Raw genomic sequence first — 18,025 nt, 5'->3', positions numbered from 1 at the left:
TCTCCAAGGCATTACAGTTAAAAGCCCATTAAATAAACCAATAAATATGTGCACCATCCACTGCACGGCATGCAGCAAGAGCGCAAGTAGTGGATAACCGAACCTACCGCAGAAAATTCCGGCACCACACTCCAGGAAGGAAATAAAGGCCTCAAAATAAGTGCTGGTAATACAACATCCAACGGGAAGGCAGCGGTTAACAGTGAAACATTTGTTCCAGTAGCAACCCAATAGCCGTTGAGCGTTGGGAAGGAACAAGAGGAGGCAGAATGCAGCCTCAATGTCAGTCTTGGCCATCAAAGCCCCTTCCCATAGGACCAGACCTGCTCCATCAAATGAGTTGTAAGCCACGGAACAGGGTTGGGGATCTATACCATCATTGACAGAAGCCCCCTTCAGATAAAAAAAAAAGATGATGAACAAGCTGGAACTTATTTAATTCCTTCTTAGGAATAACTCCCAGCAGGGATATTATAAAGTGGGAGCACAGGGAAAGAACCTTCTATACGCCACCACGGCACTTCTTTAGCGAATATTTTGGAAACGACCCCCAAGTGCTGATAGGCAGACTTTAAATTCTTGGTCAAAAAGGGAACTGTATGGGGAGGGGGAGATCCAGGAACCAACCTTAAAACAATTGGACAGCTACCTTGTTCCTACTCTATCTGGGTGCTTATATATAAATCAGGCCATCTTTACCAGACTCACTGGAGAAACCTCTCTAACCGGAGGAACCCCCACTAGGCAACTTTTCTTTAAAGAGGCATTCGGAGGCGTCAATTGATTTCCTGCTGCAATGACAACAGGCGTGCTTAAATTTGCAGGTGACTCCAAATTTGCACTGTCCCTTTTAAAATGTCTAGCTTATACCAGTCTTAGAACTAGCTCCTTTTTCAGACTGACTACCTCTAACTAGCACGGTGACGCGCATTCATATCTATGGAATTTTTCCATAGATATGCCAATATGTGGTACCCAGATTGTGCCACCATAACAAGACAGCTCTCTAATTATTATGCTGTGTTTCCCAGTTTTAGAAACACCCTACATGGGGCACTAATCTATTGCCTGGACATTCGACAGGGCTCAGGAGTGAAAGAGTACCATGTGAAATAGAGGCCTAATTTGGCGATTTACAAAGTATTGGTTCACAGTTCCAGAGGTTCTGATGTGAAATAATAAAAGAAACCCCTGAGAAGTGACCCCATTTTAGAAACTACACCCCTTATGGCAATTATTAAGGGGTGTAGTGAGCATTTTCATCCCACAGATCTTTTCCATAAATGAATGCGCTGCGGATGGTGCAAAGTAAAAATTGAACTTTTTCCCTAGATATGCCATTTCAGTGAAAAATATGTTGTGCCCAGCTTGTGCCACTGGAGACACACATCCCAAAAATTGTTAAAAATGGTTCTTCTGGGTATGGTGATGCCATATGGGTGGAAGTAAACAGCCGTTTGAGCACACTGTAGGGCTCAGACAGGAAGAAGCTCCATTTGGCATTTTGATCATGGATTTTGCTAGGTAGTAGTTTTGTTTGGAGATTTACTGGTATTTCAGTTTATGTGGGGGTATATGTAAGCTGGGCAGAGTATATTAGGAGCATATAGTCAGGTGGCATAATAATGGGGTAAAAAAAAAAAGGAATAATAATTCATAGATGTGTGTTACACTGTGAAGCAATCCTTTCTGCACAGGCCAGAGTCGCACTAATAAACGGTGACCTTTCTTATCCCCTTTTGGTCCACACCCTCACCTTTGCAGTTTGGGGAATTTTGAAGGGAAGTGTTGTCCTGGTATAATACAGACAGCCTCTCTTCCAGCAGATATGTTTGGGCCCTCTCCTTCCTGGGTCCCTAATTTTAGGGCCTTGATAAATCACCTCTTGAAACAGAGGAAATGTCCCCCTCGGGCTGCACAACTGCATATTCTTGGTTTCCTGACTTATTGGAGCCTCAACTAATTTTATTTTTTCATAGAGGTAGTGGTATGAGGACTGTATTTTGCGGAATGAGCTGTCGTTTTTATTGGTACCATTTAGGGGTTCATGCGTCTTTTTGATCACTTTTATCCTATTTTTTGGGAGGCAAGGGGACCCAAAAACAGCAATTCTGGCATAGTTTTTTTTTTATACAGCATTCACCATGCGTTATAAATTACATGTTAACTTTACTCTGCGGGTCAGTATGATTCCGGCGAAGTTTTACAACTTTTAGCACAATAAAATTACTTTTGTAAAAAAAAATTAGTTCTTCTGTCACCACGTTACGAAAACCATAACTTTTAAAAAATGTTGTCGACTGAGCTGTAAGAGGGCTTGTTTTTTTGCGAGACAAGCTATAGTTTTTATAGGTACCACTTTTGGATGCATGCAACTTTTTGATCCCTTTTTATTCTAATTTTTGTAGGGCAAAGTGTCTAAAAAACAGAAATTCTGTCATTGATTTTACGGGTTTTTTTGCGCCTTTCACCGTCTGGAATAAATAACATAATATTTTTATAGTTCAGGCTGTTACGGTCGCGGCAATACCAAATATGTATGGTTTATTTATTTGTTTCAATAATAAAGGATTTGATAAGGGAAAAAGGGCGATTGTGTTTATTCTTTTGACTTGAAACTTTTATTAAATGTTTTTGAACTTTTTTTAGACTTTTTTTTTTTAGTTCCACTAGGGGACTTGAAGGTCCAACTTTCTAATTTTTTTTGCTAATACATTGCACTACCTATGCAGCAATGTATTAGATATGTCAGTCATTCACTTACAGCAAGCCGATAAGACTTCAATCGGCTTCCGTAATGGCAGAGCAGGAGGCCATTGTTAGGCCTCTTGTTGCCAAAGTAGCAGTCAGCAGCCCTGCGATCGCATGGCAGGGCTGCCGATCTGCTACCAACCTCTAAGGCTGGATTCACACAAGCATGTTCGATCCGTAAAGGACGGAACCTATTTCGGCCGCAAGTCTCGGACCGATCACACTGCAGGGAGCCGGGCTCCTATAATCATAGTTATGTGTGACGCTAGGAGTCCCTGCCTCGCTGCGGGACAACTGTCCCGTACTGCAATCATGTTTTCAGTACGGGACAGTAGTTCCACGGAGAGGCAGGGACTCCTAGCGTCGTACATAACTAGGATGATAGGAGACCGGCTCCCTGCAGTGTGCTCGGTCCGGGACTTGCGGCCGAAATACGTTCCGTTCTTTATGGACCGAACATGCTCGTGTGAATCCAGCCTAAGATGCAGCTATCACTTTCGATGGCTGCATCTAAAGGGTTAATGACAGGGATCGGAGCTAGCTCCGGTTCCTTCCATTACGGGTGGATGTCAGCTGTAAAATACAGCTGACATTCACCGCTGATGACGCGGGCTTAGCTCCTGAGCAGGTGCCAACTTTCCGTCGGCTACGTAAGCCTTTTAGGCCCCATATCCGGGCGGGGACTGGAAAGCTTCCGTACTAGGCAGACGAGGAGGCGACAAGGAGGCCAGTATTAGGCCTCCAGTTGCCATTGCAGCCACCTCAGCAATTTCATTGCTGGGGTGCCGATGAGTTGCAAACCGCTTAAATGCAGCGATTGCTTTTGACCACTGCATTTAAGAGGTTAATGGCGGAGATCGAAGCTAACTTCGGTCCCTGCGATTATAGCACGGTGTCGGCTGTAACATGCAGCTGACACCCGAGGATGGTGGCACAGACTCCCTTTCTGAGCCGGTGTCCAGCATTTGTCGAATGAATACGGCAAAATGTGGGAAGCACTTGCTTTCCATGACGTACCTATATGACAAATGTCGGGAAGGGGTTAATGATAGTTGGCAGAGCATAGCAGGTTGTCAGGATTCAAATAGAGCACCAAGGTCCCCGATTATGCTGCTGGCTGAGCCTCCCTACCAGTCGGCCAGCTGATTGGCCAGACCAACTAGTGGCTGAGCAGACATGAATCTGTCGCACGATCCGTCCATAAATCAGTACTGGCGCCAGGACTGGAGTGGCAGCACCTGGCACGAACGTTCACCACTGGGAGACAGGTGAATACATAACACTAGAAGAATATAAAAATTCCATGTATAAATTATCCTAGCTCAGATTCAAATGTAGAACACTAGTGCTGGAAGGAAACAGTGTTAACCACTCAAAACACCACGCGTACTATCCTGGATTGTAGTTTCTGTTTAGTTTCACAGGGTTATGTGTATCCCAGCAGTCAGACTTACATATGCAATATGACGTCAATATACCATAAATGTCACAGATAAATATCATGTTGTCAGTAAAAGGGTTTCCAGGATCTACTACGTGCTATCCTTAGGATATGACATTAACCCCTTCCCGACCACCCCACGTAGATTAACGGGATGCAGCACTGGTCCTGGTGCCGGCAGGCCGTTAATCTACGCGTGCACCTAACAGAGCAGACAGGCGCTCCCCGCAGCCCAGGATCTCCCAATATGGGCTGCTACTAGCAGCCTTAGTACTGGGGGAAAACATTGGGTCGGATCACAGCGGTGATCCGAACCGATTAACCCCTTAAATGCGCCAATCAATAGCGACTGCTGCATTTAAGTTGTTACAACAATATTGGCACCCCGCCAATATTGTTGTAACAACTTAAATGCGGCAGTCGCTATTGATTGCCGCACTTGTTTGCGGGGGTCCGATTGTTGCTATCGCAACCGCAAGCCTAACAAAGGCTTCCTGTCTGCCATCTATGGCATTTATAGCGCACGATGAACGCCGTAAAAAAAAACAATAGAAGTTCTCATGGCTTAATTACACTAAATTCAGCAAAAAACCTATGGAATCAAAATGCTCAATATGCCCCTAGATAAATTATTTTTAGGGCTGTAGTTTCCCAAATGGGGTCACTTCTGGGGGGTATCCACTGATTTGGTCCCACGGGGCTTTGCAAATGCGATATGACACCCGAAAACCAATCCAGTAAACTTGAGCTCCAAAAGGCAAATGGCGCTCCTTCACTTCTGAGCCCTGCCGTGTGTCCAAACAGCTGTTTATTACTACATATGGGGTATTTCTGTAATCAGGAGAAATTGCTTTACAAATCTTGGGGTGCTTTTTCTTCTTTATTCCTTGTAAAAATTGATAATTTCTATGTTTTATTGGAGAAAAATATAGATTTTCATTTTTAGGGACGAATTCCACTAAATTTAGCAAAAAACCTGTGGGGTTAAAATGCTCTATATCCCTTGATAACTTCCTTGAGGGGTGTAGTCTGCCAAATGGTGTCTTTTTGGGGGTGTTTCCACTATTTTGGCCCCACAAGACCTCTTCAAACCTGACATGGTGCCTAAAATATATTCTAATAAAAAGGAGGCCCCAAAATCCTCTAGGTGCTCCTTTTATTCTGAGGCCTGTGTTTCAGTCCATTACCGCACTAGGGCCACATGTGGGATATTTCTAAAAACTGCAGAATCTGGGCAATAAATATTGAGTTGCGTTTCTCTGGTAAAGCCTTTTGTGTTACAGAACAAAATGGATTTTCTGCCCAAAAAAAATAAAAAATTTGTACATTTCACCTCTTTGCTTTAATTCCTGGTGAAACACCTAAAGGGTTAAGCAACTTTCTAAATGCGGTTTTGAAAACTTTGAGGGGTGCAGTTTTGAAAATTGGGTGACTTATGGTGGTTTCTAATATATAAGGCCCTCAAAGCCACTTCAGAAGTGAACTGGTACCTAAAAAAATAGGTTTTGGAAATGTTCTTGAAAATTTGAGAAATTGCTGCTAAAGTTCTAAGCCTTGTTACGTCCTAGAAAAAAAAATGTTCAAAAAATGATGCCAACGTAAAAGTAGAAATATGGGAAATGTTAATTAGTAACGATTGTGTGTGGTATTGCTATCTGTTTTACAAGCAGATACATCTAAATTTAGAAAAATGCTAATTTTTTGCAAATTTTCTCTAAATTTGTGTTTTTCACAAACAAATACTGAACTTATAGATCTAATTTTTCAATTAACATAAAGTACAGTATGTCATGAGAAAACAATCTCAGAATCGCTTGGATAGGTAAAAGCATTCCCAAGTTATTACCACATAAAGTGACACGCCAGATTTGAAAAAAATCGTCTGCGTCCACAAGGCCAAAACAGGCTCAGTTCTGAAGGGGTTAATGTGGCTAAACCCCAAGACCTCTACTTAGCAGAATAAAGAGGCCATGGTAAGATCCATACTGCAAGAGCTCAGCCTCGTTGACTTCAACAGGCCTGAGCTGCAGAAAACAACATAGCCATACGCACATGGACAGCACTGTTTGGGTACTGCAATATTTGCTGATTGATAATTATGTTTTTGTGCTGTGATCAGAAAGATATAGATAGAACCAATACATATGCTATAATTTTCTCATTTCTTGTTCAATTTCCAGCCTGATACTGGATTATCATATAATATGAAGTAAACATGTCTGAGTTTTTCTTCACTGAACTTTCTATTTATTTCCTCTGAATGTCTGAAATGAAAAGAATATCTTAGAGTTTGTCAGTTGTGATAAATGCGTTGAAATCTGGCAGAAAACAGCAGAAAAGTTTTAGCTAAGGGTAGAATGGAAGAAAGCCCAGGGCTTTTTTTTTGTGTGGATCAGTGAATTCCAACAACTTGATTTGGAATGAGCAGTTATTCCGTTATTCTGAATGCCCTACATAGGGAATGCTGCCAGCAAATATTTTCAGAGCAACCTTGATGGAATTCAGGCAGATCATACTATACTTTGATCCAAATATAGAAATACGAAATCAGATTGTCATATAATAAGTGTCTTAAACTGCTACCTAAGATAGATTTGCCTATTTTGTGGCGTCATTAACTCTAATTGATCATTTTTATTTGTGTTATAATGTTGATATTCGATAGGATAGAAAAAAGCTTATAACTAAACATTATCCTAAAACAGAAGAAACGTTCCGGACACATTAGATACAAGTTAACCATCATTTAAACAAAATAAGTTGTAATTGGTGGAGGCTACAGGTTCTGAGACTACACATCTCTAAAATAAAAGGGTACAATTAATCTGCCCCTTTGGCTCCTATTCGGTTTCCTCGGCAGCGCTCAGCAGCAATCAGAGAGCTAAAGAAGGGCCATATACAGTATTATATATGTTCTATCTAAAGTTCTTTCAGTGCTGCCTTTGTTCTCGCAAATAATAAGTGTCTCAGCACCCGCAATACCAACTTGTGACATGTCTCTATAACATGTCAGAAGATTTTTAAAATGTAAGTATTATTTAAACTTTTTTTGCATACATAAGTAGTAGATGTGAGTAAATGAAACTTTGTAATATGAAGCATGTACGCAGGTCCGGCGTCACTAACCATATATGGACAGTGATGTCAGGAGGAGAGGAGTCCCAGGCAGAGCGCTAGCGGCTCTGCTCCGGGACTCTGTCTCTGGGGTAGCTGTGTGGCACTACCGGGAAGGGGCGCTGTGTGGCCCTACCTGGGAGAAAGGGGTTGTGTGGCCCTACAGGGAGAAAGGGGCTGTGTGGCAATACCTGGGAGAAAGGGGATGTGTGGCACTACCTGGTAGGGGAGCTGTGTGGAACTATCTACAGAGGGCACTAAATTTATGGGGGTACAAACTGGGGCCTAACATCTATATGGGGGCACAAAGTGATGTTTTATGCCATTTTACTGCTTCCGTGAGTTCCCCGCAAAGGGGCCAACTAAGTCAGTGTCGCCCAAGGGCCCACATAAACCTGGAGCCGGACCTGCATGTACGGCACATGATCTTCAGCATCATCACAAAAGCGAGGATGGGGTCACATGACCACTAGTGGAATCTCCAAATCGGTGAGTTTTTAAAAACAGGCCTACACTGCAAACTTGAGATCTTTGCTTTTTGTATCGCTTTAAAGTTTGTCAAACTTCGTCAAAGTTCGCTAAAGTTTTAATCTAAACCTCCTGCGAAACCTTACCACAGAATAAAGAAGTCACTGTAAACCTTCTTCAAAAACACGATGCCACAAGAGCGGAGGAACGTCCAGAAGAAATAAGAAAAATATATCAGTCAAGAACCCTTTAAGTAGATTAAAACTACCAGAAAGGAAAAGTGAAACAATTACCCAAAGCAACTAATCAGATTCTAGCTCTCATTTTTAAGAGGCCATTTTGAAAATAAAAGAAACAATCTGATTGGTTGTTATTTGTAACTCCTCCACTTTTCCTTTCTACCAGTTTTTTTTTTTTTTTTATATATAAACCACCTCTATTTATATGTCTAAAATGAAAAGGCTGAGAAAAGTGATGAATCTTTCCAGAAGAGGCTTGAGCCAAAAATACAGCTAAAGTGCCACAACAACTAAAAAACTGCATGCCGATCCGGCTCAAATAAGGTAATTGTTCATGACATCAAGGAACACAATGGGCATGAAGTAATGCTTTTATTTGCCATTTGGTGGAGCTGCGGGTACATTGACTACTTGCTGTTAGGTTCCCCTGCAGATTATAGTTGACAGATAGGGGGTTCCAGCAGCAGCAGTACTACCTGTGATTGTCTTATTTTTGGGGATCCTTTCAACAAAACGGAATAGCAGACAACCTCTCATTCACCAGGGCCTGGGTGTAATTGCTACCCCTGCAGCCCCTATAGCTACGCCACGGTTTCAATGTGACAAATAACTGGGGACATCAGCCTCTTTTTGTCACAGCACTGTATTGCTATAGTGATCAGAAAACATACAAAGGGTTAAAGGCATGTACAGTACAGCATCCATATATCTGTAAAGATACTTTATGGCATTATAGTTGGAAGTGATGACTGATGCATAGATGACATAGATAGAAGAGCTGTATGTGTACTGTGTTATATACAACTACAGAAAACAACAGAAGTGTTTTATGGCATTTGTCTTTCACCTGGAGCATCAATACATTAAAAACCACACTTCCTTTTCTTCAAGAAATAATTCCTTCTAGCAGAAGAACACACACTTAGCTGGTTTATGCGCCAAGCAAAGGAAAAATGATTGCAATCTTCTTTCAATATTCTTGTTATTTTAGTGCTAATTCATCATCGCTATTTAAAGTTCTAACCAAATGATACACTAACAGGATGTATTCAGATGGCGCGGTTCATGTGTAGTTAAAACCACATCGAAAAACGGTATGTAGCTTTTACAACACCTCAACCTTAACGTCTGAATCAAGGCAAGTACTGGCGGTACTGCCATCAGGGCCCCGGACCAAATCATACAAAAAGGGGGCCCATCGCAGGGTTGTACCCAGAGGGGGGGGGGTTTCCAGTTGCCCGGAAACCCCCCACAGACCAGGACTCACTTGTATCTGCGCCCTTAGGACATGGATTTGTGATGTGTATAATTTTGATATGTAGTATGTCATATATGAGTTATACTCTATTTTACATGTAGAATATTTATTTGTACTGTACCATCTATGTATCCCAAATATAAACCAGTGAGCCTAGTAGTGGAACATGATTTTTTTTCATGAGATTAAGACCCAAAACAAACCTCATTTTCAGGGCTTATTCAGACGAACGTATAATACGTCCGTTCTACGCGCGTGATTTTCACGCGCCTCGCATGGACCTATGCTAGTCTATGGGGCCATTCAGACTGTCCGTGATTTTCACGCAGCATATGTCCGCTGCGTAAAACTTACGACATGTCCTATATTTGCCCGTTTTTCGCACATCACGCACCCATTGAAGTCAATGGGTGCGTGAAAACCACGCACGGCACACGGAAGCATTTCCACGTGCTGCGCGCGATGCGCGCTACAGTAGTCAAAACTATGAATGAAAGCAGAAAAGCACCACGTGCTTTTCTGTTTACAAACATACAAACAGTGTCATAATGATGGCGGCTGCACGAAAATCATGCAGCCGCGCACCATATGATCATGACACACGGAGCTGTTATGGGCCTTTTGCGCGCGCAATACGCCGTGTTTTTTGCACTCGCAAAACGCAGACTCTCATGTGAATCCGGCTTTAGGTTGTAAATCCAAAAGGCTTCTCTGGTTAATAACCTGTGTTTTAGATCTTCCCCTCTAGTAGAGCTTTTGATTTTTTTCAATTGCATATGTTCTAAACGAATTAATGAATCTGTTGTGACGGGTGACAAAATGCCTGGCTGCGTTTGATTTGTTCACAATAGCTGGATTTCTGATGTACCCGAGATGTTCAAGAATTCTGACCTTGAATTTTCTAGTGGTACATCCGACATATTTCAAGTTGCAACTGGTACATTCTATTATATATACAACAAACGCGTTGTTGCAGTTAATGGACGACTTTATTGGGAAATTAATTTCACCACTAGAATCCTGAAACTGTTTCATCGTTTTGGAGATTGTACACACTTTGCAAGGGTGAGAACCACATTTGTAGAAACCACATTGTTGCAACCATGTTGTACTGGTTTTGCCTGACGAAAAAAAGCGAGGGGGATAAGGCATTACCCAACGTGGGTGCCCTACGTGCCACTACTCTACATCCTCCTTTTAGTATGGTTTCCAATTTATCATCCTCGTATAATATAGGGATATATCTGTACACCAGGTCTCTAATGTCATAAAACTGATTGCTGTACTGCAAAACAAGCGTAGGTTTGTCTGAATTAGAAATATACGGTATTCCTGTATTATCATTAGTGGTCTTGTCAAGCAATAGATCATCTCTCTTTTTGGACCTAACTATCGATTTCGCTCTATTAAGGGTCCAATTTTTGTATCCTCTGTTGGTTAATTTTTGGCACATTTTGGTTTGTTCTTTAACAAAACCTTGGTCTGAACTGCAATTTCTTTTTGCCCTAATAAATTCACCTACTGGTATAGAGGAAATAGTATGTTTAGGGTGGTCACTTTTGGCATGTAACCCACCTGTTTTCACTTTGGTTGAAGGAACAGGCCCCATTGCGAGGCCTGTTTGCTCTACTAAAGTAATATTGTCGGGCCACCCCCCAAGCATAAGCAAGCTCCTTCCATGTCTCGCCAGTTTAGAGTTGGTGTCTGCTGTTTCGCCTCCTTTCCTGCTGCTGGTCTCACAGTCAGGTAAGAGGCCATTCATTTATTTGTGTGTGTCTTCAGGTTACATCCTTTCCTAGTCTGGTCTGGGGTCTGTAATTATTTATGGGGTATGGGGTCTGTATTTATTTAGGGGGTCTGTATTAATTGGGGACTATGGTATGTATTAAGGGAGTCTGTATTTATTTAGGGGGTGTGGTCTGGGGACTGTATTTACATAGGATGTCTGGTCTGGGGACTGTATTTACATAGGATGTCTGGTCTGGGGACTGTATTTACATAGGATGTCGGGTCTGGGGACTGTATTTACATAGGATGTCGGGTCTGGGGACTGTATTAAAGCTGCCCCTAGACATGAAATAAAAGTAGGCCAATAACATGATCAACCAGGTTGGAAAATTTTGTGACTACATGTGTATGACATGATTATTTGCAGCTTTGGCCGATCATGGAGGCTCCCTGGGGCTTGCGCAATTTGCCTCTAGTCGGCCAATTCTGTTGCTGGTGAGACTGTTTATACAAATGCATTACGGCCGATCATTATCTTAAATGTTTGGCCGGCTTAAGGAGGGAGTCAGGTCTGGGGTCAGTATTTATTTAGGGGTCTTTATTAAATCGAGATCTGGGGTCTGTATTTGTTTAAGGGGTCTTTCTTTATTTTAAGGTGGGATGAATGAAGACATATACACTATTTGGGTTTCAAATGCTGCAAGTTGGGGGCATGTCCTATATAAATGTGTATTGTGACTATGTGGTCGGCGTGCCCACGTATGTGGTGAGTGTGCCTCCATGTAAATTGATCTGATGTGTATGAGCCGTACATAGAGCCTTGATGGTACTGTAGTTTGGGCTACCAGTTTGGGCCAAACTACCAGGGATCAAGCCAATTTGGAAGCAAGAGGGCTCAGTCTATGTGGGGTAGGCTTGCGGGGAAGTGACAAAAGGATTAAATAGGGAGGCAGAAAGGAGGCGATTTCTAGAGTTGGTATATATTTTTTATCTTGGTTTACTCCGACATTTAAAACCAAAACGCAATTTCACGGTATTGCTGTTGACACATTGTGACTGGTTTTAATTTGCTCACTTTTACAAATGTGTATGTGATGTTATTTTTATTAGACAAATATACATGGTTGTAATATAGGCTACTTGTAACACACGCTGTAGCTGGTTTTCTCTTTCCTTTTAATGCAACCTGCAAATATTGTACTTTCAAACCCAATAAAAATATTGAAACAAAAGGGAAATCCCTTTTATCATATATAACTATTCAAGCTGATCATCTTAATGGGATGTGTGACAAATTTGACACTAAACATACAGTATGTCACTTACTAAGATCGTCCCTCTCCTTGAAATTTAATTGGAGGTCCTGCATCACTGAGGCTTCCAGAACGCCTAGTGATGGCGCTGGACCACATCATTCTTGAGGTTGGTGGCGGAGACAGCTGTTAGATTTAAAACTAGTGATATATCTTATTAACAATGTAATACGTTTCAGATTTGGGAAATCTCCTATAAACTATTTCAAATTATGTCCTGATTTTGTATTCACTGTTTATAACACGTCTGTACACGTAAATATCAGGATGAGAGATAAAAGTAGAACGGAGGAAGCCGTGTTATTTTACCACTTCCAGATACACAAGTTTTGGTATTAACCATTATTAAATAAAAATAAAAATTGTACAACAAAAATTAGCCCTGCTACATCTACACAAAAAAAGAAAGGAATTAAAGTAAAATTAAAGGGGTATTACCTTTTTGGAAAGTGATGGCATATTGCTAAGATATGCCATTACTTTATGATCAGTGGGGGTCCTCTCTGTGGGACACCCAACAATCCTGAGAATGGAAGGGCCACATCGCTGATTTAGTGCAGCAGCCCTTTCATTGGTTTTCCCTGTACCCGTCTGTGCAGGAAACGGCAGCATTGTCCCATTCAAGGTTATCAAAACTGGTCAAAGCAAAAATCGGAGCAAGTGCCCATAGTCAGGTTGCTGCTTTTATTTTCCAAAGGGACCCTGAAAAATGAGAGCTGCAATCTGATTAGTTGCTATGGGCAACAGTACCGTTTTTTTCCTTCCAGAAGATTTGAAAAGGCGAAGTTCACACAGAGTTTTTTGATGCAGAAACCGCGCCAAAAAGCTCGTCAAAAACGGGCCAAAAATGCCTCCCGTCTATTTCAATGGGAGGCGGAGGCGGGGGCGGTTTTCTCCCGCAAGCAGTAAAACCGGCTTGCGGGAGAAAGAAGCGACATGTCCTATCTTCGTGCCTTTCCCCCTCTGACCTCCCATTGACTTCAATGGGAGGCAGAGAAAGCGTATTTCGCAGCGTTTTATGCCCGCAGCGCCCAATGGCCGCGCGCGAAAAGCGCAGCGAAAATCGGCGTGCAGGGAGAGGAAAATCTGCCTCAAACTTCCAAACGGAATTTTGAGGCAGAAATTCTGCCTGTAAAATACTCCGTGTGAACATAGCCTAAGGCGGGATTCACACGACAGGGTTTCCCGGCCGGGTGCCGGCCATTCATAAATCGGCCGGCACCCGGCTGCATTAGGAATAATAGACCCCTAATGGGGCTATTCACACGACCGATTTTTTGATGGCCGAGAAAACCGTCCGTCAAAAAATAGGACATGTTCTATTTTCAGCCGGGTGCCCGGCTCCCATAGAAGTCTATGGGGCCGGGTAATACACGGCCATCACCGGAATGTGTCCCGAGTGATGGCCGGGTCTACCGTCGCTCGCGCACTCTCTCTCCTCCTCCTCACAGTGCAGAGTGCATGTGAGGAGGAGAAGGAGGGTCTTTTATTGCTCGCTGTAGGAGTTGGAATCCCCAATCCCCGGCCGGGGATTGGGGATTCCGCTACAGGAGAAGTGCGTGACTGCACTGTCCATATATGGACACAGCGAAGTCACGCACTTCTGCAGCGGAATCCCCGACTCTATGGCCGGGAATTCCGCTACAGGAGAAGTGAGTGACTACACTGTCCATATATGGACACAGCGAAGTCACGCACTTCTGCAGCGGAATCCCCGACTCTATGGCCGGGAATTCCGCTACAGGAGAAGTGAGTGACTACACTGTCCATATATGGACACAGCGAAGTCACGCACTTCTGCAGCGGAATCCCCGACTCTATGGCAGGGGATGCCGCTACAGGAGAAGTGAGTGACTACACTGTCCATATATGGACACAGTGACGTCACTCACTTCTGAAGCGGAATTCCCGACCTGTGGCAGGGAATTCCTCTTCAGGAGAAGTCAGTGACTACACTGTCCATATATGGACATTGAAGTCAGTGACTTCTCCTGGAAGGGGGGGATGGGTGCAACCTACAGGGGGCTGTGTGGCATCACCTACAGGGGGCAGGGTGGCATCGCCCCCAGGGGGCATGGTGGCATCGCCTCCAGGTGGCTGTGTGGCATCGCCTGCAGGGGGCAAGGTGGCATCGCCTACAGGGGCAGGGTGGCATCGCCTACAGGTGGCAGGGTGGCATCGCCTACAGGGGGCTTGGTGGCATCACCTACAGGGGGCAAGGTGGGTGGCATTGCCTACATGGGGCATGGTGGCATCGCCTGCAGGGGGCTGTGTGGCATCGCCTACAGGGGGCAGGGTGGCATCGCCTACAGGGGACAGGGTGGCATCGCCTACAGGTGGCTGTGTGGCATCACCTACAGGGGGCTTGGTGGCATCACCTACAGGGGGCTTGGTGGCATCACCTACAGGGGGCTTGGTGGCATCACCTACAGGGGGCTGGGTGGCATTACCTACAGGGGACAGGGTGGTATTCCTACAGGGGGCTGGGTGGCATCGCCTGCAGGGGGCAGGGTGGCATCGCCTGCAGGGGGCAGGGTGGCATTACCTACAGGGGGCTGTGTGGCATTACCTACAGGGGGCTGGGTGGCATTACCTACCAGGGGGGCTGTGGCATTATCTACAAAGGGCTGTGTGTGGCAACAAATTTAAATGAAATTCATCCGATTTTAAAACGGACAGGGAAAAAAACGGATGCAAACCGGCCGGGAAAAACGGCCGATTTTCCCGGCCGACACTCGGACCCTGTCGTGTGAATGAGGCCTACATCTACCTCATTGTATGCAACATGTGCTCCATTTTGAAATAATGCTTCTTACGACAATATTGATAAAACAACCCCTTCAGCCCTTTTTAACCTCTTAACGCCGAAGGATGGATATATCCGTCCTCTGCAGCTGCTAGTTTGCGCAGGACGACTGATATATCCGTCCTCTGATCGCGTGGGCACTGCTAGTGTACCCATGCGATCAGCGGCAAGAGCATGCTGTTACACACAGCATAGCTCCTTCCGCAATCGAAGCGCGCTGCGATTCCGGCAGTTTAACCCATTAAATGTCGCTGTCAATAGCGACATCTAATGTGTTTCACAGATGGAGGGAGCTCCCTCTGCCACCCCATCAGCGCCCCCGCAAAGAAATCGCGCGGCGCCGTCGGGTTTCCAAGACCCCCAGGTCTGCCTTCAGCAAATGCCTGTTAGGCCATGTCGGATAGACTGCCTGTCAGTTTTACACGGACAGGCAATAATGCTTTGGTGTACTAAGTATACCAAAGAATTATATATGCGATCAGCAGATCACATGGTGAAGTCCCCTGGTGGGACTAAAAAGAAATCTCAATAATGCAGGCATTGCTGTTTTTGGTCACCTGGCTTCCCCGAAAAAAAAGAAAAACGGAATAAAAAGTGATCAAAGAAATCGAATGTACTACAAAATGGTACCAATAAAAATTACATCTTGTCCCGCAGTAAAAGAAGACCTTACACGTCTCAATCAGCGAGGAAATAATAAAGTTATGACTCAGAATACGGCGACACAAAAACGGATATATATTTTTTTAACAAACAGACGCTTCTTTGTAAAAGTTGATCATAAAACAAAAAAAATTATATAAATTTGGTATCACCTGAATCGTATAGACCTGTAGGATAAGGTTAACATGTAGTTTTTACCACACGCTGAGCACCATAAAAACAAAACCGAAAACATTACGCTGTCGTCCCCCACCCCCCATTTCATCTCACAAATAATTATTTTTTTCCGTTTCCCGGTACATTACATGGTATATTGAATAGTGTCATTAAAAATTACAACTTGCCCAACAACAAACAAGCCCTCATACTGCTATGTCGACCGAAAAAATTAAAAAAGTTACGGTTCTTGAAAAGCAACAATGGGAAAACGAATATTGGCTGTGTCTCCAAGGGGTTAAGTTGAAGTAATGTGGTAATTCCAGATCTATACTTGCACCACATATACGGGGTTCCCTGGACGCTCAGCAGGGGCGCATGTATCACATGTAGAAGGGGTTTATGTAACAACGTCAGAAGGAGAAGCCACTATTAGCAGAAGTGACGTGTCAGAAGAGCATTGTACCCGCCCACTGCAGAGGATCGCGCTTATAAGCAGTGAACAATCCCTGCTGCAGTGCATGACGTGAGGTAACCGTGCTCCCTCCAAGCTCTGCACTCTGGAAAGGAAAGGGTTAGTAGAGCTCTCCACCGCTGTATTGTTAACACTATCATATCCAGACTACACAGTACAGAGGAAACCGCAGCAGTAACACAGTGATAAATAAGCCCATGAGGGAAGAAAGCGTTGTACACACCAAGCAGAAGGCCGTCCATGTCAAAGATGAAGTGGGTGACAGGCTGCAGCGTGCTCGATGACAGCGCCATGCTTGTCACTTCAGTGTAAAGTTCAGCACACACTACTCCACAGTCAGCTAGATGTGAGGAAATGAATGGGCAGCCTGAGACACACCTCAAGGACAACCATAATCTAACCATGGGATCAGAAGCAAATTTGTAATTCTGCTCTGTGCCTCCTAAGTCACCAGCCGCTTGCTTCTTTCTCTCTTTTCTGGGGAATATAAATGATCGCAGAGTGAAGAAATCCCCAGTTAATTTAATCATTTCGCTGCTGGGGAATATTGCAGCAAAAGCGACTTAATTAAAGAAGTAGGGATATAAAGCGCAAAGAAAATAAATTGTGGGCTTAAAGAAAATAACAAAAAGCCTTGACAATACGTAAGGGATCACTGCTAAAGCCACAGTTTATATGTTTATCTTTTTCCAGGCAGCACAGATACAGATGCAGCAGTGCTCAACCTGTCATTTGTCTTGTTTTTTCTCGTACACAGTGATAATTTACAGATCTAGACTGGGGTGAGATTAGAATGGATGGGCTCTGATGAGCTTCTCCCTGCAGCCCATACGTCGTAGCAGGGGCGTAACTAGGAAAGACTGGGCCCCATACAGGGGCGTAGCTAAAGGCTCATGGGCCCCGATGCAAAGGTTCTTCTTGGGCCCCCCTCCCCCCAAACTTCTCAGGGCCGATGGCCCGCAGATTTCAGCTGCATCGCGGGGTCTCCTAAGTGATCCAACAATGCAGCACTAGCAGCCGGGGCGTCACTAAGGGCTTAAAATGTCAGGGGGAAATAGCCCCAATACATATGTGCCTCCCCCAAAAAAATATGTGTGTGTGTGTGTATGAATATGTGCATATATATATATATCAATAGCTGATGGGTTGGGGTCAGACACCCGGGACCCCCCGCCAATCAGCTGTTTTGAAGGGGTTGCAGCCGCTCGTACGAGTGCTGCTTCCCCTTCATTTCCCTCACTTGCTCACACTGTGAATCGCTGACACGTCGGTGTCGGCGATTCAGTGTGAGAAAGTGACCGGAATGAAGGGGAAGTAACACTCGTACGAGCGGCTGCAACCCCTTCAAAACAGCTGATTGGTGGGGGGTCCCGGGTGTCTGACCCCAACCCATCAGCAAGACACTAAAATTAAACTTACCTCCTCTTCGGCCGCAGGTCACAGCATCGTGACGTTATGTGCTGCGCATAGCGCTGTGACGTCAGAACCTCTGATGCGCTCCAGGAAGAGGAGGGTAAGTACGGTCAGTTACAATAGTAACAGGGGCCCGTGTAGTTTATTACATAGGCCCCAGTTACTATAGTAACTTTTCATTGATGTGGTGAGGGGGGCTG

The 18,025-nt window shown here is 44.1% G+C and overlaps 1 protein-coding gene across 1 annotated transcript in view; it reads right to left on the bottom strand.

The window, feature by feature from the left end:
- The window catches only part of PUDP (pseudouridine 5'-phosphatase), a 244,630-nt gene extending 227,756 nt beyond the window's left edge, over positions 1–16,874 (bottom strand). The window contains exon 1 of the mRNA XM_075850769.1: positions 16,636–16,874. Within this exon, the coding sequence (XP_075706884.1) occupies positions 16,636–16,816 (181 nt within the window). The 5' untranslated portion in view covers positions 16,817–16,874. The remainder of the gene's footprint in view (positions 1–16,635) is intronic.
- Between the last annotated feature and the right edge of the window lie 1,151 nt (positions 16,875–18,025).

Source organism: Rhinoderma darwinii, chromosome 2 (genome assembly GCF_050947455.1).
Source record: "Rhinoderma darwinii isolate aRhiDar2 chromosome 2, aRhiDar2.hap1, whole genome shotgun sequence".
NCBI lineage: Eukaryota > Metazoa > Chordata > Amphibia > Anura > Rhinodermatidae > Rhinoderma > Rhinoderma darwinii.
The sequence above is the reverse complement of the archived record's forward strand: the minus strand, read 5'-3'. Positions and strand labels throughout refer to the sequence as shown.